Source organism: Haemaphysalis longicornis, unplaced genomic scaffold (assembly GCF_048455015.1).
Source record: "Haemaphysalis longicornis isolate Haplotype H1 unplaced genomic scaffold, Haemaphysalis longicornis Haplotype H1 scaffold_7, whole genome shotgun sequence".
Classification (NCBI taxonomy): Eukaryota; Metazoa; Arthropoda; class Arachnida; order Ixodida; family Ixodidae; genus Haemaphysalis; species Haemaphysalis longicornis.
In genome coordinates, this window is record NW_027526422.1 from 64,566,002 (window position 1) to 64,587,671 (window position 21,670).

Consider the following 21,670-nt stretch of genomic DNA (forward strand, 5'->3'; position numbering starts at 1 on the left):
CGAGTGATTAATGTGAAAGCACTAGTCAACTCGTTAGGCACCAAATCAACACCCCTGGCGCTCAGGCTACATGCAAAGTAGACTATGAATGGCGCTCCAAATGGCCAGTGGCTCAATTCAGGGTTATTGAGTTGAAAAGAAAGCTGTGCAACTTTGGGTCTGGGTTGCTTTCGGACCGGAGAACTCCAAAATGTGAGTCTCGCACAGATTCCTGATCCAGCCGAGTAAAGGTGGCCCTTATGAATGTGTTGTGACCTTCTACTTAAAAACGTGATGTAGACAAATCCTGAGGACAACATTAATAATTTGAGCATGCTCATTAAAAAAGACAACCATTAGGCGAGTAGCAGAGTATGTACCCACTAATTATCCCCTTTGCTTAGCAGTGGGAACATGGACATGTGCTGTGTCATGCTAACCCAGAAGAGGAGAAAAAAACACAAACGGAAAAAAAGATTACCATAACAATAAGAGGACACATCCGGCTCTCAGACACTCACGCTTTCACAATCGCTGCATCATAAGGAATGCTTGGACGTCTTCCTAATTTTTGTTACGTTCCCTACCCATCGGGGTTGAGCAGTTGGAGCTGCAGGAGATCACAGCACACCGAGGCCTGGGCACAGCCGAGGCCCGTGAGATCCTGTCCCTGCTGCACGCCATGTTGCGGCTGCCACGCGAGTCGCACCAGTGCTGCCAGGCCGGCTGCGTCGGGGCGGGCACCACTGCCCTGCCCGTGGCATGCCTATTCTGCGAGATGACCGCCATTTGGTACCAGCTGGTACTGGCGCTCGTCGAGTTCTTCTGCCCCGTCATGGAGGTCGCAATGGCTGACGTGAGTGCTTTTCGCTTGGTTTGTCCATGGTTCATTATTTGACCTTTCGCTTGGTTCTCCTCTGCATTGGAACATCCCCTGTCAGCCGTATGTTTGTAGATTTCTTGACCTCTGACAGGGTTGAGCATGTCCTGTTGGGTTGACACCATGCATGGCTGCACAAAGTACCGTTATCTTGAGAACCAAAGAGATTCAATACAGTGGAGACCATTTGTATTTCCACTGCTTTCAGTGTGGAGCAGAATGAATTGCAGGCTTTTCGGACTACTGGTTTGCCTCCCATGGAACTTAGATTCTAAGCATCCTACTTAAAGTGCAAATGCCTGAAGCACAATGGCAGTTATAGTGCAATTTCTTCGGGAATGGGGGGCTTGGATCACTGTTTGAGTGTAGCAGCTGGCTTGTTGCTTTAGGGTTAAAAAGAAGAAACAAACGAGACAAAAAGAAACAAAAGCAGGAATCAGCCATCTGATGCAGACTTCTGTGGCTCCCACGGCAGGCATTACATATAAGCGACAACACAAGATGGCGCCACCACTTAGCTTTGATTTTTTTAAATTTCTGATCTTTGGTTTTTGATTTTAGCTTACCTGCCTTCTGATGCTCCTTCTGTTTGTGGAGCTGTTTGTTTCAGTGGGATGTTGACGCATTGCTAAGCACTGTTCACAATACATGGGCATAGTCGTACTTAAAGGGACCCTGCAACACTTTTTGAGCAGTGCAAGTAAACCTGCGCGACATTTAGATTACACCCCGAGGAATACCTGAGCCAAATATTACACGTGTACGTGAAGCGGTAACCGCGCAAATCGCTGTGAAAGACGCGGAAAAACGAACCGCGCTCCTTTCTATTTTCCTCATTATGCAGTTCTGGCATGGCCTAAGGGACGTCACTCGGGCCGTGCTGTTGATGTCACAGCTAAAATGATCAAAATGGCAAAAAAAAAGATCTTTCCCCTTCGTGTTTCCGGTGCAATCCGCTGCCGTCGGTGGCGCTGTGCACTAAACTCATCTAGGCCGCAACTTCTGGCAACCTGCTTGGTGTTTGTGGTTCGAAAAATGGCGTACAGCGAGTCTGCGCGAGCGCTTGCGAGCGTATGAGTTGCCCTGTTTCGAGCAAACGGAGTTCCGTCGACGGCGCGCAATGTGGCTGCGAACGTTCCCGCGGTGTGCCGTGAGCGCGCTGTGTACCGCGAGTGCGCTTGCGATGAGCAGTGAAAAGGATAGGCGCAAACGGTGTTCCGTCGTTCCGTCGCACCACCGCATGTCGTCGTCGGCCTGGTGGGATGGCTCCGGGGAACCGCCGCCGGCTCTTTTCCTGACTTTGCGGCGAGAAGTGTCCGCATACGGGTCGAAACCCATGTCTGCGCTCGCCGCTTCGAGCCGCGCTCGCAGAGCTGGGTCCATTGCACGACGAAACGCACGGTAGCGAAAGCAGGTATCCGAAAACACAACAGTCGGATAACCCACATGAAGGCAACTATGCCTGAATTGCCGCACCGCTCCTTCCGCACCGGAAACGAGCGACTCCGCGTTGCCGAGATAAAGAGAAAACCTGCCAGCCCATGACTGATCAAAGGCTCCCAAAGAGAACGTCATAAGGCTCCCCCCTCTCCGGGAGAGAGCGCGCAGCCTTGGCCGCGTAGTCCACGCTGAGTTGAGAGGGAACAATTATGCGCGATTTTTCATTGCGCGTATCTACAGTGATACTGAACGGATTTTAATCATTCTTGCGGGAGGAGATTCCTGAGACAATAGACTTTATCCAAACATGCATTCCAAATAGTCGGTTGTAAGTGTTGCAGGATCCCTTTAAAGACATGGAAGCAAGGAACTGTGGCAGACTATTTCCAGTAGTAACAGGGGTGTGGGTTTGTTCTGCCGCCATTTACTAATTTTACGATAATGTGGCCGAATTTCATAGCCCCATTAGAATTTAAAAAGTGACTTCCAGAAGGGGACACAAAGCTGAAATCACAGTGGAAAAAAAAAATTCGAAAAAAATTAACCTCACGTAATGAACACACCCCGAATATGTATGCGTTGATTTGTTTGGATACAAAAGTACGTTTTCATCATGCGAGTAAATATGTTGGTGTAATTCTGTTCGCGGCAAAAACTATCGGCTAAGTGGCTGCAATAGTTACCTGCTTAGCTAAGCTGATTAGCATAGACAATGCTTGTCAGATGGGCATTGGCCGCTGATTTAGAAAATTTGTTGCATAGCTGCTCCTCATGCCATGGCACTAAGTGCTGCTCTTCCACACTACATGGCTGTTGCTTTGCAATATCTCTTTTGGTCCTGGTGTCCTATTATTCAGACATTTAAAAAAATTCTCCTAGCAATTTGAGAGCAAAACCCAAACAGCTAGTTTTCTGGGAAAGTTTTCTAAGGATGCCTCTTTTGATAGATACCCCCATTGTTCATTTTTGGTTACAGCTCAACGCTAGAGAGAGGAAGGCATTGCAGCTAAGACCAAACAGACGTCAGGGTGACTTTAAGGACCGAAGTTCTAGTTTTATTACATGGCTGTAACTAAAAAAAATACTTTCATACCAACTTTATTTTTTGTGTGTGGGCTCAGTGGTTTTCAAAATTTAGGAAAACAAGCAAGAACATTTTTTTCGTTGGAATTTGAAATTTTAATTGCCTAATGACATAATTGGTCGTCATGCCTCTAAATCGCTAATTACTTGCACAGCATGCTCAACTTTTCGTTTATAAGCTTATCAGATCCCAATAATTAGGAAAACAAACACAAAAAAGGTTTTTGCTAGAAATCATGAGTTCAAGGGCTGAAAGGGATATATTGTAAGATCTATTTCGGGAACCTTTTGAAGAAGGTTGAAATTGTGTAACCTTATGCATTCCTATGTAGCTGTTAACTAGTCGAACCCCAAAGCTGCTGGGTCGCACTTCTCACTCTGCGTTGTCATTGCCACCCTTGCAGATTCCCACAGACCCGACCAACCTTGCCAACAGCCACCCTCCCATCTCGCCCAAGCCGCTTCTGAAGGAAGACTCGTCGCAGAAGCCCCCCACGGCCACACCGCCCCACCGGACCCCGCCAACCCTAGCCCCGCTGTCGTCCATCAAGGAACCTGCGATACCCACTGTCCCTGAAAGCCAGGTCAGTTGGGGCCCTTCTGCGAACAGGGTTGAGTGTAAGCGCCTCGTTCTGACACCGTGTTGTTGAATGGCTCCAACTGCTTGTCAAAGGGAGATCGTGTTTGAGCATCCAAATTTATGCCATGAGCAGGTTCTCTGTTCACAGGGCTATAGCTCGTGTTGGCTGTGCTCCTGTGGGGTGAGCCTCCTCCAGGTTATAGGGGGGTTATTGATTGTGAGACGAGTGTTTTGTCTGGTTATTAATACATGGGGAGCAGGAGAAGATGATGTTTACAACGTGAACTTAGAAGTTATTGGGTTATGGGGCTGTGTGGCATTTTGTTATGTGTATAAGAAGAAGAGGTGATTTGAGCCCTTCTTTTGTAATGTGGTGAAGTGTTCCACCACAAGGTGCAGTGATTCAGCGTAGATATAAATGAATGAATGGGGCAGGGGCAGGAGGGGTGCGTGTTTTAGCGTTTGTTTGTTGTCCCTCTTCTTGACGTCCCTGGTCTGTTTTCGCGCTATGAAGCTCATGGATTACCAAATAGCTGGAACCCTCACCCTTTTTGTGTGGCCTGTTTTTGAAGCACCTCACATCATGCAGCCCTAAACTCTGGGATTCCCGTGACCCTAAACTTTCATTATGGGTGGCATCACATTTGCTGCTTGCTGAATTACTTGCGATGTCTTTGTTTGAACTGTTTATATTGGTAAAGTAAGTGGGAAGTTTGTTCGGGTCGCGGAACGAGGGTCTTTTTAGAAGTTATGACGTTGAGAATGAGCGATGGCTCAAAGTGTGACTGAAAAAGCTCGAGTGATGTTACCATACAAAGCAGTGCTAGTTCAGGGTGACCTTGTACTTGTATGGACTATCAAAAAAGGCTGAAAAGGGCGCTTATCATCTGTAGAACCATCAGCAAATTCTCTGTCATTGTTTACATACCCCAACAGCACACTGGCATAGCAGTATCTGCAAGTGAGCAGCAAGGGCTCTTGTGAAAACACCTGATGCCAGGGCCAAGTGCTGGTAGCAATACTGCACGTAGCATTGCTGATAGGAGTGAGCTACGCGAGTGTGGTATACTGTTGAACTATTTAATTAAAGGCTTCCATCTGCTGAGAATAGCAAAAAAAAAATTCACAGCATATCCACGGGGTGAATGATGATGAGTGGGCAAAGCTCCTGAGGGGAAATCATCGGTAAAACCGTGACTCTTCAGTGAAAGTTTGCCCACTACATCTGTGTCCGAACGTAACGTCTAGAAAGTCTCGCTTAAACCGCGCGTCGGCACCTTGGGGCTGAGCTCGCCTGATGCGTTTTGCAGACGCCTCACGAGCTCTCACTGCATCGGGGTCTGCCTGCCGATACGCGCGCTTTCTCGCCGCTTCCCGTTCTCTGACGTTTTGGAGATCCTCTTCGCACCACAGCCGTGCCGCTTCGCGTACGGCAGGGTCCTCGCGCCGCTGCCGTGACGCTTGGGCCTCTCGTTCTCGAACGCTGGGATCTTGGCAGCGGCGTCGCGCAGCCAGACGACACGCTTCGGCCTCCCGCTCTCGTACGGCAGGATCTTGGCGGCAGCGTCGCGCAGCTTCACGGAGCGCTTCTGCCTCGCGGGCTCGCACATCTGCAGCCTTATCCATCGGGCGACTCCGAGCGCGCACCAACAGCGAACGGATTTTATTACAACGCGCCCCGCCATCTAGTAAACAATCCAAGAACTAAACTAGAGGTAGCCACGCCATCTAGTAAACAATCCAAGCGCATCTTTTCATCATATACAAGTACCGCCATCTAGTAAACAATCCAAGAACTAAACTAGAGGTAGCCACGCCATCTAGTAAACAATCCAAGAACTAAACTAGAGGTGGCTACATACATACGTCGAGGATGGACAGACCCACGCCCTAAGGAGCTTCGCCCCTAAAAAACTGACTCCAGTCCACGCCGTGAAGGTGGTTGGACTGTGAAGCTGTAAATGACACCCGCAACAATTACCCATGCGGCATCACTTGAATTCACGCATGTGGCATCTGCTCACTGCTACCACCTATCACTCTCTTCGCCCCCGTCTCGCTCCTCTCTTGATGAATTGAATGGAGGTGTATCCAATGCAAATCAAATTTCCTGCCTTCGCAGTGCTCACACGCCCCCTGCCTGGAACAGCGCAAGCAGGAGTTCTGTTCTTTTTTTGCTTGGTTTCGTGTCGCACATGCCGACGCCTTACTGCACAGTTTGGAATGCGCTGTTTCTGGTGGCTACTTTTAACGTCTTTCAAAGGGTGAGGAGGATGGCGGCACGTGTGGCAAAGGCATCATCTCTCTCACTGCCTCCCCCTTACTCTTGCTTCATGTGTTTTCGCCAAAGAGCACCCTCCCCCTCATCAGATGCTGAATCCAAGCCACTGTCTGTCTCCCCGTCTCTACGTGTGGGCGTAGCCTAGTTGGCAAGATGACAGGCTCTCGCTCCACTTCTCTATGCGGGCCCAGGTTCGATCCCTGGCAATTCCAGTAGTTTGTTTGTGTAGCCAGGGTGTAGCCAGTAGCCAGTAGTAGCCTGGGATTTTTCTGCTGGCGCGGACACGAAAATTTCCTTGGCTGGTTAGAAGTATACTGTTTCGCAGTAAAACACGCACTTCTGAATCCACTCCCCACTCTGGTTGATGACACATTAGCATCCCCGATGAGGAAATGGATCTTGATTGTACTTCTCATAAAGAAGGTGTCATTCTCCTCTGCTGTTCACTTAACTGGTCTCTCATGAGGGCCATGGCCTCTTGTTCTGCTTCTCACTCACAACTAATGTGAACTACCACTATACCCTACGAAAGGAGGAGTGATTCATTCGTGTCTGTCTGTACATTCATGCACCGAGAAAAGCGTTCGCTTGCAGCCTCGTGTTTGTCGTATTCCGTGGGGAAGAGAATTGCCTTGTCCGTCAAATGCGCAGGAGAGCCCCGAATCAGCCGTGCTGGTGGACGTGGAGCTGCCCCTTGCTGCCCAGCCGGCCGAAGCGGCTCCCACCCTGATGACGGCCACCCTGGAGGAGTGCACAGGGCACCTGGACACCGTGGCCATCATGCCCACCGAGCAGGTCGTCACCGCCTTTGCGCGCGCCGTCACGCTCACCGAGGACGATGTCCGTAAGTGCCGCTACTGCTGCTGCCAGTCAGATCTCCTCTGGGAATGGGGGGTGGCACGTGGTAGGGCACTCAGAGGAGAGCGGGAAGCTGTTGAATACATTTTTGCACAAATCTACTGTAGACTCTTGTTAAGGCGAACTCGAAAGCATCGAGAAAATTCGTTTGTATTATCGGAATGGATGTTTTTGCTTTTGTTTTAACATTTATTAAACTAAAAAAACCCGGGGTTTTGTTGATAATGCTTTAGACCTGCATAGGGGTAACAAGAAGCTATGGTGCATGGTAGATATGGGTGAGGAATAGCAGGGGAAAAATAGTGGCTTGTGATGTGAAATACAGGCGAGTGTCCCACACTGGTTTTGCTAATTTGGCGAGGTATGTTGGATGAAAAAGATAAGGAACTTAGCTGGATGGATATTGAGGAGAATATACATTGCATTGTAGATGTTAGGAGAGTGCCAAAGGGTTGTTTGTATTAAAAAGGCAATCTATCATAAACGAGTTTGTCTAAATGAGAGTCTTTAGCCCTTTCAGGTGGAATGTACGGTGGGCAAAGTATTTTCGTTAATATTGAGAGCAATAAATGAAAGTTTGAGAGCAAGTTACACAAGCTTCAATTTCATATTTTTTGATGTTCAGGAATCATTTTGTTTAGCCGTGCATTGCTGTGACGGGGTGCTACAGCGTCAACAGGCATTCAGACAGGATGCTTGCGTGTTTTCAAGAGGTCTTGATGAGGTGGTTGCAATTAAATGTGCAGTGGCAGGGTTAGGAAGCCTTTGGTTTTGCCCGTGCTGCAAAAAAAAAAAAAAATACTTTTATTTGTTTGGTGCCAAACTTAAGATAGGGTTCCACACGTGTAGCTACGACAAGTGCAGAAAATACATAAAGCTAGTATGTATTTATTGGGAGCTATGCAAGAATTGTTGTCTGCACAATGCACGTTAACGTTATTTTGGAACAAATGTGATGAAGCACACATTGGTGGGTCCAGGGTGAGTACGTGAAAAGTGTTTCGCCTACTGCTATAACTGGCTTTGTGCAGTTGGCTGTTTTATCATTGGCGCGTTTCGCACAATTACAAATTCTTCTTTACACTGACCTTGCAGCGGAGGCAAAATGCACCGTTGCATCGGCCACTCTGGTTGACGAGAACGACCGAGCCGTGGTTGCCCCTGAGCCAGCAGAAGACTCGTCATTCTGGCAGACGAGCCAGGGGAAATTCCGCTTCACCATTGACGAACTACCGCCTCAACTGCGACTCGTCTATGTGTTGCTGAAGGTGCGTGGAAACGTTTTGCCCCGATGAAGCATGCACAAGCAGGTAGTGAGAATTACCGCATTTAATCGATTATAAGGCGAGGGTGCAATTTGGAGAGTAAAAATAATCGCCATGTATATATACTCAGTTTCGAATACAGTTGAACCTCGATATAACGAACCTCGATTTAACGAAATTCGCGATATAACGAATTTTTTCAAGTTTTCTAACAAAATTTTGCTAAATGCATGTATTTTTGTCTCGATTTTACGAAGTAATTTTGTGCGGCGCTTTCGATTTAACGAAGTCACGGCACGAAAGGAAGAACGAAATTCCGGTCGAGGCACGTTTTATTTTGCCTCTCATACCCTAAATTGAAAAAATTCAGTACTCATATTGACTCTTGAAGGCTAAAATGAAAGAAAAGCGGTGAAATCTACGGTTAACAACAATTAAAAGCGAAGAACGAAGCTGCACAAACCACTAGCGGTCATAGACGGTTTAATAGTGCGGCCACTATTTTGACGTCTCCATCGTTGCGTACGCCAGCGCCCTCTATGCTTAGGCTACCGAAGCCTATTTCAAGGTTTTTTTTTACGCGTCATTGCTCACGGTGCTGCTGCTCTAGGTTGTGCTCGCTGATAACCACATTAATATTTTGTTCGTGCATCGTTAGGTGAGTCTTGTAAGCAGCATGAGCACTCCAAGAGAAAGAAAAGTGTTCCGAACAAGAGCCTGAGGAAGCTCGGTGAAACTGACAGCCACCGAAGTGTGATGGATGCCATCGATGTTCTGCGGAGGCACGCAGGTGCACACGAATGTTTAAGACCTTGTTAGCGCTGTCAGCATACGAGCGTCACGTAAAGCCCGCCCTGGTCAAGAAACGCCAAGCACTGCTTACGGACTTCTTCACTACGGCTTGAACATCGAGTGCTGGTGGCAATAAATTGCTCTCTTTGAACGTGGTCATCTTCGTTTCACCAGCGTTCATTAGACAGCTGCGGTGCGGAGAAATCAGTTTCGTAAGGGCTCAGTGGGCATAAAAGTAATTGCTTAATCGAATTTGGCCGGAAGAATTTTAATGTAAGCTTTCCGCTTTCCGGAGCACGTAAGCGCTGCTCTACACAGTGAAGCGGTACGCGTGTACTCCGCTCAACTCGCAATCATGGCTTTATCTCGAGTGTTGTGGTTGCATCACGCGCCCATACTGCAGACCCTTTGTACATGAAAAAAGTCTTTCGAAAGTTTCATAGCAGCCTTCCGCTGTTGGCCCGCCGCGCCTAAGCCTACCACTGAATGGACGAAAAGAGGCGTAACTTCGAACGAGCACCTCGGCGGGGTGAAATTCACGGGACATGGACGCGGGCGCGGGTTCAATTGACTAACAGCGGCATTTAGTAGTGACCGAAATGAAAAAAAGAAAAAGTGGAAACCTAGTCTGCTATCATATTTATTGAGGCGTTGCGGAAAAAGCACCGGTTTTACGATGACACATGAACTACACTGTCGGCTATCCGAATTCTTTTGCCCAAGTGTTGAAACTCTAAATTCACACAATTTTCGCGGCCAGTTTTAGTACAAATTTCGCTTTAATTGGAGAGGTAACTACATAGCAGTTGTTGCCTGGCGAGGGCCAAAGTGTTAAAACCCCAATAACTGGTTAAATGAACTGTAAAATCGAAACCTCGATTTTACGAAATTCTCGATTTAACGAAATTTGCGGCCCCAAGTACGACTTCGTTATATCGAGGTTTAACTGTATCTGGTGGGGTGCGACTTCGAGACTACGAATTTTGAAAAAAAACCTACGCCTTATATTCGAATAAATACGGTATGTTGTGAGATGACGACTGCTAAGGAATGTGTTGTACGCATCGCCATATATATATAGTATACTCAGCTTCGAATATCTGGCGGGGTGTGACTTTGAGACTACGAATTTTAGAAAAAGACCTCGCCTTATATTCGAATAAATACGGTATGTTGCGAGATGACGACTGCTAAGGAATGTGTTGTACGCATCGCCCGTGTGCAACATAGCCTTGTGCTTATCACGTTTATGTTGATAAATTTGTGCGTGTGGGAAGAAAATTAGTCAGTTTTAGATAAGAAAAAAACCCAAGGAAAATGCATGTGTTCTCCGATAAGATAACCACAAGCAGAAAGTTAGTACAGAGGGAAAAACTGTGCTAAAACAGTTTCAGTGTAAAACATAGGTGTAGGTGACAAAAAAGGTTTGCCTCTCTACGCGTTGCAAAATGCATTTGCGAAGCTTTTTTGTATATTTGTGATTGCCAGTAGTGAGCACAACAGTGAAGTTGACGTATAAATAACTGTTTGGCGGTGGGAGTCATTTTTAAGTGTGCCCTAAATGGAAAGTTTGCAGACCATTGTCAGAAACGCCATCAAGTCATGTTATTGGTTATAGCAACTGAAACTTACTTGACTGAGCTAACTTGAAAAAGAAAAAGAAAGTACAAAGTTGAGGTGAAAATACCAAAAGCACTGCCCTCTCTCCAGATGTGGCACATTTCTGTGTTTGCCGTTCTTTTGGTTCTTATAAACTAACTGCATCATTATGTGGTTTATTCGTGGGAGGTTCAGGGAGACCTGAAGAAGTGATGGTGTAATGTAAACAAAACCAACATTCTGTGAGCTTTGTGAGGCCGTGAATACCACTTGCAACTTCCTTCGTTGTCTGAGACAGCATCGAGTGCCCCGAAACTAGTGTGTTTTTTATCTCCCCGTAACCAAGTTGCAATGTGGGTGCTAATGTTCATGCATTTACAACCGCTGAAAGAATGCCAAGGAGTGCAACTAATGGTCCTCTCATTTTGCATTTCTCCCTCCCTGAAACGGTGAGTGAATACCAGGGCCCACAAAAAGCTATGTAACTCGTACCCGCCTCCCGATTGGTTGCAGGAAATGGCAGTGCACGAGGACGCCGATGTCCTGTACCACTTGCTGACCTGCCTCAAGCTGCTCAGCCTGCACGCTGAGGTGCTCAACCGAGCCGCCCACGACCACCGGGGGTTTCTCATCTGGTGTCAAGAGAACCTCCTTGTTGCCAAGTGAGCCCCCTCCTCTCCTCCTCTACCTCTTCTCGTCTCCCACTCCCTCCCTCATCTTCGCCCCTCTCTCTTGTCTTGTCCTGGAATGCTGCTTTTCTCTGTGTGGCCCACCGTGATCAGAAATAGGAGACGTCCGTGGCTCCCATGCCTCCCCTCTCTGATCTCAGCGCCTGTTCTAAGCCTGCACTGGGTCGAGTCTGTGACCTTCAATTCCTAGATAGGTACAAGTCCGGCATTTCCCGTGCTGAACTGGCTCGCTTGAAACCCTCCTTCCATTCTTTTGGGTAACCACTAAAAGAACTGCTCGGTTCGGTCTCGGTAGCCTAGGGGTAGAATTGCAGGTTTCAGCTTGAACGGCCTTGGTTTCAGCCCAGCAAGAAAAACTTTTTTCCCAAACAGCAGTGGCTTTTTACTGTAAAGTGTTCTGCAGCTCAGTTCTACGCATTCTTTTCATAAATAAAGGTGGTTTGGTATCCTTTATGTCAATCTAGAGGCAGTACGCAGCATATCAGCGTGTTTATTTGGCGTTCTCCATTTCACTGGAAGTGCCTGGCTTGTGGAAGTACCTGTCTGGGGATGGAATATCGCACCGAGTCTGCTTGTCACTCGAACATGACGCTGTTTATTTTCTTTTGGGAGTGCACTTAAGATTAAGATGCTTCATGTTTAAAAAGCTCTAGGCGTGTCGCGGACTGAAGTCTTGCATGCGTACTGGGCTCCTCCCTTTTTTGTGCAGCCTGTGGAAGCTGCTGCAGGCGGAGTTCTCCCAGATTGCCCGCCTGTGCGTGCCGCTTCTGCTGCACTGTGTCACGCTGCCCAGCGGCATGGACATGTTCTGGAAGGTGGTCGAAGCCGACTTCCACAGCGAGGTCTGGAGGGACCGCTTCGCCGCCGGTCAGTGTTTGATGGCGTGTGGAGGGAATAGCTTGGGGGTGCCACAAAAGGGCTGTTGATCATAGCTAGTGCCGAGAGGGACAAGTGACTAACCCTACCGTGCAATGTGGGGAGCACATTATTACGGTACAGCCCACTTATAACAACATTGATGTGCCACAAAAAAGCCGTTGTTATGACTGGGTTAGGCAGAAAAAGATACTTTTGTAAACGTTTACGGGTTTGCGCCCAGCGTTTACAAAAAAGAAATGTAATTGCACGGCCGACCACCTAGGCTAAGCCATGCATGTGCCAACCAACTCCACAGGGCCTCTTCTAGGACCATTATCTTTCACATTATCTTTCTAGGACCATTATCTAGGACCATTATCAGGACCATTATCTTCCACATAGGAGGAAGTCTCTGCATCAAATCCTTAACTGTTTCTTTCTTTTTTTAACAATTGGCAGATTGCATGTTACCAAAGTGGCATTGTTTTCTGCCTTTTTTATAACTTCGGTAATCAATGGTAGCCTTTACCCCACTGTAGCTTTATTTTAACGCAGTGTCTAGAGTTACGTCCGACGGAACCCAAAATCGAAAACTAGAGTTACGTCTGACGTAACTTTAAGCCAGTTTCTAAAGTTACGTCCGACGGAACTCAGAATTGAAAACTAGGGTTACGTCCGACGTAACTTTAAGCCAGTTTCTAGAGTTACGTCCGACGGAACCCAAAATTGAAAACTAGAGTTACGTCCGACGGAACTTTAAGCTGGTTTCTAGAGTTACGTCTGACCAGAGTCTTTCAATGCTTTGTCTGACGGAACCCCAAATTGAAAACTAAAGTTACGTCCGACGGAACTTTAGGCCAATGTTTTGAGTTACGTCCGGCATAACGTAAAGCACAAAAAATTTACAGCTCTTGAAGACTCTTGAACCAATTTACATGGCTGAAGAGTAATTAATAGGGTTGGGCGTCAGTTAATATTTCAACCCGATTAATTGGCATCGATTAATTCGATTATGCATGGATTATTTGGTTCTGTGGTTTTTTTTAGAAAAAAATGACCAAAAATAATTATGTAGTAGTACATATCAGATCAATATGCTCATACACTTGTTCAGACACATTCCGGATGAGGTAAGTACGTCATCATCATGGCGCATGATGCGGACGCGACGCTTATCAGCTCGTTCGTCACTCACATTTTTTCTAGAAACAGGAACATCAGCGCCCGCCATGAGTGCCGATGGCGCCAATTAATCGGACTTTTCTTACTACAGAAATAGTTTATACAACGGCAAAACAGTATGTATAATTGCCCACTGGTCGTTTTTTGTACCATGTATATTTGTAGTTTTTATTTGAAATTTTGCCCTGTGGCATGAAGATATACACGAGTTGAGATAAGAGTTGTCGATGAAATATTATTGAGTAGCTATTTTCCCGTCTGTTTTCGGTTTTAATCACTGCCATCTTTTCGCATACTGGCATCGTTTTCTGTCTTAACGTAAGGCGGGTTATTTGAACACGAATATGATACTCGACATGCTTGCGTATAATTTCAACATGACATTTTTCTTTCTGTTGCTCAGAAGCTTGAACTGGTTAAAACAATTAATCGGGACTAAAGCATTAATTGATTAATCGGAAGTTTAATCGATCAATTACCTACCACTAATAATAAATAATTGATAGTGATAATAAAGCGAATGCCCTGGTACTCCTTTATTTCTTCACAGAATAAAAAATGTCGATGCATTTTAGTTAACTGATCTGGCTGATTAATGAAAAACGTATTTTATCAAAGTCGCTGCTATTATGGGAGAGTGGGTGGTTTTTACGCCCATTTGTGATATGGAGCAAACAGTCACTTTATATTCAGATGCCAGCAAAATGATATTGAAGTGAAAAGCTGAAATTTTCTCTTGAAGGAAATGGTTCGCACATATTTGTCCAGGCATTAAAAACACCCAAGCTTAATTTTTGCATGTACATTTTACGGAGATTACATAGGTGGGCATGCAGTAGATGGGAAACCACTCAGTACACTTTATAAATGTGCGGAGATAATTGTTCTGATCTTTCGGTTTGTTATTTACTTGTCGGCGAATTTGAAGCAGTTTTTTCAAGGAAACTGCTACAAGGCTGTCTGCCGCGGCTGGTGCTAGCACGCCGGGGGCTGAAGAAGTCTGAAGCGCAGACACCCTTCTCTGATTAGCGGGCGCCGACTGCCGGGTGCGGCGTCCTCTGCTCTTTTGTGATGGTTCCGTGTCGCTTACGGTCCTTCGGCCGATATGCTCAGGCACCGTTAAGACACGGCCACGGAAAGACTTGCTTAGTATTGCTTAGGCAAGTTTCAATTGGTGCAGCGGCATGGCGGGAGCCCTGCTGGAGAACACCCACGCCCCCAATCAAAATTTCCTGAGGAGCGAAAGGGGGGATGAGGGGGGCCCTGGCCCCCCTGACTACTGGCCTGGGTGGCATTCTGCATTAAAGAAAAAAAAGTGTCGCCCCTAGTAAAGATTGTGATGTTCGTTTTTCCGAAGTCCGGTGCCGATCAGGAACCCAATCGCCCGGGCTCCAGTTGATTTGGCAGGAGGCTCGCGGGGCGATGGGGTTGAAGTTCTCGGATAGATGGTGGTCGAATTGACGAACTCGGGGCGTTTGGATTTGATGAAGGGAAACGAATACGTTCTATACAAATATTTACATTAAAATAAATAAGGAAAAACTTCTAAGTTCAAGTTAGACAGTAGCTCCAAGTGCGTACAAGTCACTCGAGCTTTCCATCTCCGTCTAACTATCCTGTGCTCGGAGCGTACACAGACCGCTCAAGCGATGACGACGGCCGGGGCTCTGTTTCCGCCGCAGGACACGCGCGGACGTAACTTTAGTTTTCAATTTGGGGTTCCGTCAGACGTAACTCTAGAAACCAGCTTAAAGTTACGTCGGACGTCACTCTAGTTTTCAATTTTGGGTTCCGTCGGACGTAACTCTAGAAACGGGCCTAAAGTTCCGTCGGACGTAACTCGGGTTACGTCGGACGTAACTCTAGAAACTGGCTTAAAGTTACGTCGGACGTAACCCTAGTTTTCAATTCTGAGTTCCGTCGGACGTAACTTTAGAAACTGGCTTAAAGTTCCGTCGGACGTAACTCTAGTTTTCGATTTTGGGTTCCGTCGGACGTAACTCTAGACACTGCGTTATTTTAATCTGGACAGTGCTGAAGAGCTGGCCCCTGCTTCTCTTATCTCCTGGGCTAGCTCATAGCAGGAGATAAGAGGGGCAGTCAGGAGGTCTCTTCGTTCAGGGATAGCACGGCTACATAAAAGGCACCAACTTTTTCTCAGTGTTGGAAAGACCGTGAAGATGCCTCAACTTATTTCATGCTTAAAAAGTCATGCTTGGTTACACACAATGCACCCATGATCTCTCACAGATCTCCAAATACTATATTTCTTTGTAGGCTCATACCATCAGGCTCAATTGTTATAACCAATAAAAACGAGAATGACCATTGTTATAAGCGGTTTATTTTACCATATAACACATAGCAAAGTTGATGGTGCCACGACTGTTCAGTGTTATATCCAATATATTGTTATAACTAGTATTGTTATAAGTGGGTTGGACTGTATTAACAAGCTTGACTTGCTGACAAAAAAAAGCAGGCAGGCTTTGAGGCAGGTGATTACCAAGCTTTGTCATGGGTGAGTATATTATGCAGAGTAAGCTCACTCTTCTTGCAACTGTTGCATTTAAGCTATGTAAGGCAACTGATCATAATGAGTAAAAATGGTAGAAACGGCATGTTGTCTTCAAAATTGTAGTTTTGCCCACTTGAAATCTGCAGGTATTGGAATAAACAAGCATGGAAATGTGTGTATTTGACGCTACTCAAGTAGGATGTAAGGCAACAGTTAAGAGTGCATTCTATAACCACCTTGTTACCGCTTCCTCCCTTCCCTCATGAGGTGACGAAGTTATTGTTTGTGCGTTGTTGGTGCATTTCAGCTAGGACCAAGGTAATGCCGCCTGCTAGATGGAGCTATTATATTGCATAGCATAAAAAAAGAAACGTCAAGGAGGATGCAGACTCAACAAATGCCTTGAACATGTCTCACATTGTAACAAATGAGTGCCACTAAAGAAATTTTTTTGAGGTTAAGAAAATGAAATACCGTATTTATTCGCATAATGAACCCACTTGCTTAATGAACCATCCCCAGACTTTTCTTCTTGAAAATTTACTTTTTAGTAACTTTGCATAAAAATGCAGTAAAAATATTTTTTTTATCTTGGCATGGTTTCTGATTCTGTAAACGATTGCAGTAACTTGATATCACGTGAGAGTACACGCAGAAACGCTAAAAACACATTCTACCAAAAAAAAATCTTGCCAATAGCTGGAGCCGCGAGCGCGAACGCGAAAGAAGTTTCCCATTGTGGCGAAAGAAGTTTTGGAGGGCCTTGGGGGCACAGAAGTTGATGCGCTGTGGGCCAATAAAAAATGCGAAGCACCTTCGATGGCGAGTTGGGGGCCACTGGCATGTTGTGAATAAAAAAATTCATTACATAATTACCTACGTGTTTTTGCTAGAACAGTAAGACTTTGACAATGCTTCTCTTACCATCCTGGTTGTGTGAAACTTGAACTTTTAAAAATATGTTGCAGGTTTTTTGCCGCATAATGAACCCTCCCCCAAATTCATGCCAAATGTTCTCAAAAAAAAAAGTGGGTTCATTACGTGAGCAAATACGGTAAAAGTAAAATTGGACTCTAAGCAGCTGGTTTGGAGCTCACTTCTGCTTGTACCAGTAAGTTAATTGGGTGCTCATTTCAGCTTGAACCAGCTTATACTGTGTTTACTCACATAAAGAATGTACCCCATACACTACCTATGACAGTTTTGAATATTTTTTACCCTTGCATGATAACCACCCCCGACCCCCATTTCAAGTTTACAAATGCACGCAGAAGCAGAATTTTGTGGAATGCCACCACTGCATTGTTTGCCAGAACAAAGCTGCTGTCTTGTAATCACCTTTCTCATGGTGGGCACGATGCCTGCTTCCTGACTCCCTTTGGCAACGCAATACAAGGTGCTTGGTCTTGGGCGCTGATGGCGTGGCTCACTCACAATGGGCAAACGTAGGTAACTCTGCACTCAGAAAGCCTTCAGATATATAAATTAACGCTTTGGGTTTTGAGTGGCCTCTAATGCATGGTAGAAGTACACACTATTTGTAAGGGGGTGTTTTGTGCAGTCTGATTCGTGGCTGAATACTGGTAGCAAGGTCTGCATGACTTCAGTTCATAGCGCTGTGGGATTCGCAGGGTAAGTTGTAAATAATAAAAGTGGCTCTTGTTGTCTGCAAAGGAATGCAAAGCTGAAATTTCTTCAAAAAAAAAAAACAAGGAAATATGGAAATGAAGGACTGATTTCCTCATGTAATGAATGCACCCTGAACTCTATCCGTCAGTTTTTCAAAAAGTAGGTACATGACTTATGCGAGTAAATACAGTATTTCTAAGTGGGACCAGTTGTCTTACTGTTCATCTGGACCAGTTGTTCCTCGTGTTGGGACCATTTAATTCTGAGCTCGGACCAGCTTATTCCAGCTAAAACCTGACTGCTTATTTTCGCCAGCCAGGTAGCCAAATGTCACGTAGGCTTGTGCGAATAGGAATATTTTTGTTCGAAGCGAATTCGAAGTGAATAGTCCTTGGGGTCGAATACGTACTTTCGAAGCCAATTCGAATAGCTGTCGGGTGTCACTGAGCTTCCTGTCACTGAGACACTGAGCTTCCGCGCCTGGCAGGACCTTCATAAAAAAGTTCTATACAGTGGAATCTTGATACGTTTCTGGGTGATATGAATTTCGGGATAATACGAATTTCTGATAAGTCCCGGCGAAATTGGATTGTTTGCAATGGGAAAAATTTTGGCTCTTACGAATGGACCTGCACGGCCTGGCGGATGATACGACCGAGCCGGCGACGCGCCCGACCGCTGAGTGAGTAAGCGACGGCGACATCCGGGCTCTCTCTCCCGTTTGTGTCGCTCTTTCTCCAGGAACGGCCAGGCTGTTGTTTTCTGCTTGCGAAAACGCACCGCGCACGTCACAGGCACGCTGACGCTGCCGCGGAACCACCCGCACGCTGCGCACGGCGTGGCCGGTGGCGGCATCGGCCGCGAAGTGGTGTCGCGAGCTCAAGCAACCGCTTCTAAGCGCTCCCTAAAATGCCGCTCAAGGCATGCACGAAGTTGCTTGTGCGGTAAAGGAGCTTGTAATGTGGGCGAAAACGGTACTATAAAACATCATCCGCGCCGCTAGTAAAAGCGCTAATGCAATATATGCCAGGGTAGTAAGCCTAAACACCTAGACAGCCAGCCGGCTGTCTCGAAACTTCGAAACTGCCGCCATGAGGCGCGCACCTCCCCATTGGCGCAAGTCGTCAAGCTCCTCCCACTGCTGCGCGCGACGCCCATCATTTTCTGAGCGAGGCAGAAGCTGCCGGACGCGCGGAATCGTCGACGCGAGCGTCAAAAAATCACACGTGCAGCGCCGACGCGCCCGAATCGTGTGCAAAAACGCGCCATGCGGTTCAGGCTATGGCAACGTCAACAACGTTCTGAATATGGCTTAGCTTGTCTTGGCTCCACATGTAGTGACGATGTAGGCCTGCTGTCAATGGCACTGCGGCTTGCCTAACGAAACCTAAACTTGAACGCAGTTTTGATATTCGTTCACCCCGAATACTTCGAAATATCAGAAATTTTAAATTCGAGTCAAAGTGAATTCGAATACTGTAATATTCGTTCGAATATTCGAAGTCCCCGAATATTCGCACAAGCCTACAAATGTGTGATCGTAAGAGGAGGGTTAAGAAGTGTCGCTCACTTCCTCAATCGCCTAACTTGTACTTTTCCTTTCTTTCTCTCTCTCGTGGTGGGGCAGTGGAGAAAGTGACCATGATAGCGCACTTTGTGGAACCCAACACAGTCAAGAACAGCCCTCTGCTCCAGTCATCGTTGGCCAACGCCTTCTGCTACCTGGTCCACTGTCTGGACGACATCCAGGCCTCAGTGGCCGAGAGAGCCCTGCTGTCTCTGGACAGCATCAAGACTGCGTCTCTCAAGGTGGGCTTGCTTACTCACCAGCTGGTGGTGACCAGGGGGATAGGAAAATTCCAAGTCAAGGGGTGAAGTGATGTAATATGTACCAGCACTAAAAACACAGTTATCAGTCCGTTAATGACACGTTAGCATTCAAGTGATGTGATCATACAGAAATAGGGGCTCCACTGCAATCTCCCAGTCATGTTCCTTGACGATGGCTTAGGTCGGTGGTCAGCAGTCGCACTATTAAGATTCTGTGACGAGAGTCACCACTGTTTCATGTGCTAAGGTGTTGTGCTGCTGAGCACGAGGTCGCGGGTTCGATTCCCGGCCGCGGCGGCCGCTTTTCTGATGGAGGCGAAAAGCAAAAACGCCCGTGTGTACGAGATTTCGGCGCACGTTAAAGATCCCCAGGTGGTCAAAATTAATCCGGAGCCCTCCACTACGGCGCGCCTCATCGCCTGCGTTGCGTCGGCACGTTAAACCCCCACAATCAATCAATCAATCAATCAATCACTGTTTCATGTGTTTTGTTTAATATCTCCATCGTCTGCTTATTTTTATCTAAAATTGACATCATTGCTTCCGGAAGTTTTTCATGAACCACGCTTGTAGTATTTTTTTCTCTCTGCCGTGACTGTGTCAAAGGTGCTCTCCAAACTCCTTCATGGGGCCCCCCTTGGTGACGTGTGCAGCTGCTGGTGTGGTGCCTGGAGGCCCAGTTCGACACGGTGATCGTGGACCGCCCCATGATCCTGCAGACAGTGTTCCAGCTGTACAGCCACCTGAGCGAACGCCGCTTCCTCACCTGGGACTTCTTCCTCAACCGCTTCGACGCCCTCTTCATGGAGGCACAGATCGGCCTCGAGAGGAGCGGCGAGATCAGCTACACCCGCGGTGGGGACACCACTTACTTGGCATCCTAGTGGCTGGTGTGCTGTAGGCTCTGTCGCCAGTCTCTACATTGCCTCCTGTATTTTTACGATGCCAAACGCATCAGCCCGGACCGACCAACCAAGCCCTCTCCTTCTACTGTGGCCACTCTCCCCCAATCGGTAGCCTTCCCAGCGCTTCAGTCATGTGACCAGTTCAGCTTGGGGCGACGCGTAGTAAAGAGTGGCAACCTTGGCAAAACATGCTCCACCGCGGCTTTGAGCTTTCTAGCGCTTGCGCGAGCGCCATTACTTTGACAATTTCAAACATCGGTTGCCTTGGCAACCAGGCACAAGCCGCTATCGAATTCAGTTACGGTTGCATGATCCCGGTTCAGCTCGGGGCCCCACCTTGCGAAATGTGGGCACTGCAGGCGTACCAGTCACTCCCATTGGGAAGCGCGCGATGCGTTTGGCATTGCAAAAATACAGAAGACGATTGTCTCCTGCGCAGCTACTCTCAGCTACACCTGCGGTGGGGACACTAGTCACTTGGCATCCCAGTGGCTGTTGCACTGTAGGCTCTGTCACCAGTCTCTAGAGCAGTCACACCACGAACTGTGCTCCCTCGGTGGCAAGTTGCTGTTAGTTGATGTGTGATTGAATTCTGAAGGACTTGGTGTGCAAGTGGATACAGCTTAGCCAAAGCTATCAGGGGAGGGAGTTAGCATTTACCAAACGAACTACTCTGCTGTAGACTACACTTTACACTGCTTGTGACCAGCCTTCTAACTAAGCCATTTGCTGAAGAAACTGTCCTAGAACGGGAGTGGTGGTATCTTTTTATCTTACTTTGAAGTTTTCAGAAAGCTGCCAAGCTTTCTATTGCAGTCAGGTAAATGGCTGGCTGTATTCCTGGTGGAGGTTAGTTCTTTTGTAACTTCTTTGCTAAGGGAGCTTTCCATAGATGTGAGACTATACTCTGTTGGCTGCAACACACGAAGGAACAGGAGTGAGAAATCAGCAAAAATGTTTGGAAGTGCAAGCCATTGCTTTAAGGAGCAGCTATCATGCTTTTGAGATTAGACGGCAGAGATAGCTATATGTAACGAGGGCTATGCACACAATGAGGTAAATACAGTTTTTTGTTGAGTGTTGTGTTTTCTGTTATGAAGTAACTGCAACAGAAAGACAAGCTTTTAATGTTTTTTTTTTTTTTTTCAATTGTCTCAGTGACAAGAGGTGCTAATGCTTGCATTAGATTATCAAACCATCACTATGGTACCCCCAAGCCAGATTTCGTCATGTTTAGAACAAATGAAACGATGCGTAAAAGTCATGAAGTTGTGTAAAGGGCAATGTGTCTACTATTCAAGC

At 46.8% G+C, this 21,670-nt stretch overlaps 1 protein-coding gene across 1 annotated transcript in view; it reads left to right on the forward strand.

Moving 5' to 3' along the window:
* The window catches only part of Unc79 (UNC-79 domain-containing protein), a 109,710-nt gene that overhangs the window by 35,392 nt on the left and 52,648 nt on the right, over window positions 1–21,670 (forward strand). The window contains exons 22-29 of the mRNA XM_077677602.1: window positions 584–835; window positions 3,787–3,966; window positions 6,895–7,087; window positions 8,197–8,369; window positions 11,271–11,419; window positions 12,156–12,313; window positions 19,261–19,442; window positions 20,117–20,318. Coding sequence (XP_077533728.1) covers window positions 584–835; window positions 3,787–3,966; window positions 6,895–7,087; window positions 8,197–8,369; window positions 11,271–11,419; window positions 12,156–12,313; window positions 19,261–19,442; window positions 20,117–20,318 — 1,489 coding nt within the window. The remainder of the gene's footprint in view (window positions 1–583; window positions 836–3,786; window positions 3,967–6,894; window positions 7,088–8,196; window positions 8,370–11,270; window positions 11,420–12,155; window positions 12,314–19,260; window positions 19,443–20,116; window positions 20,319–21,670) is intronic.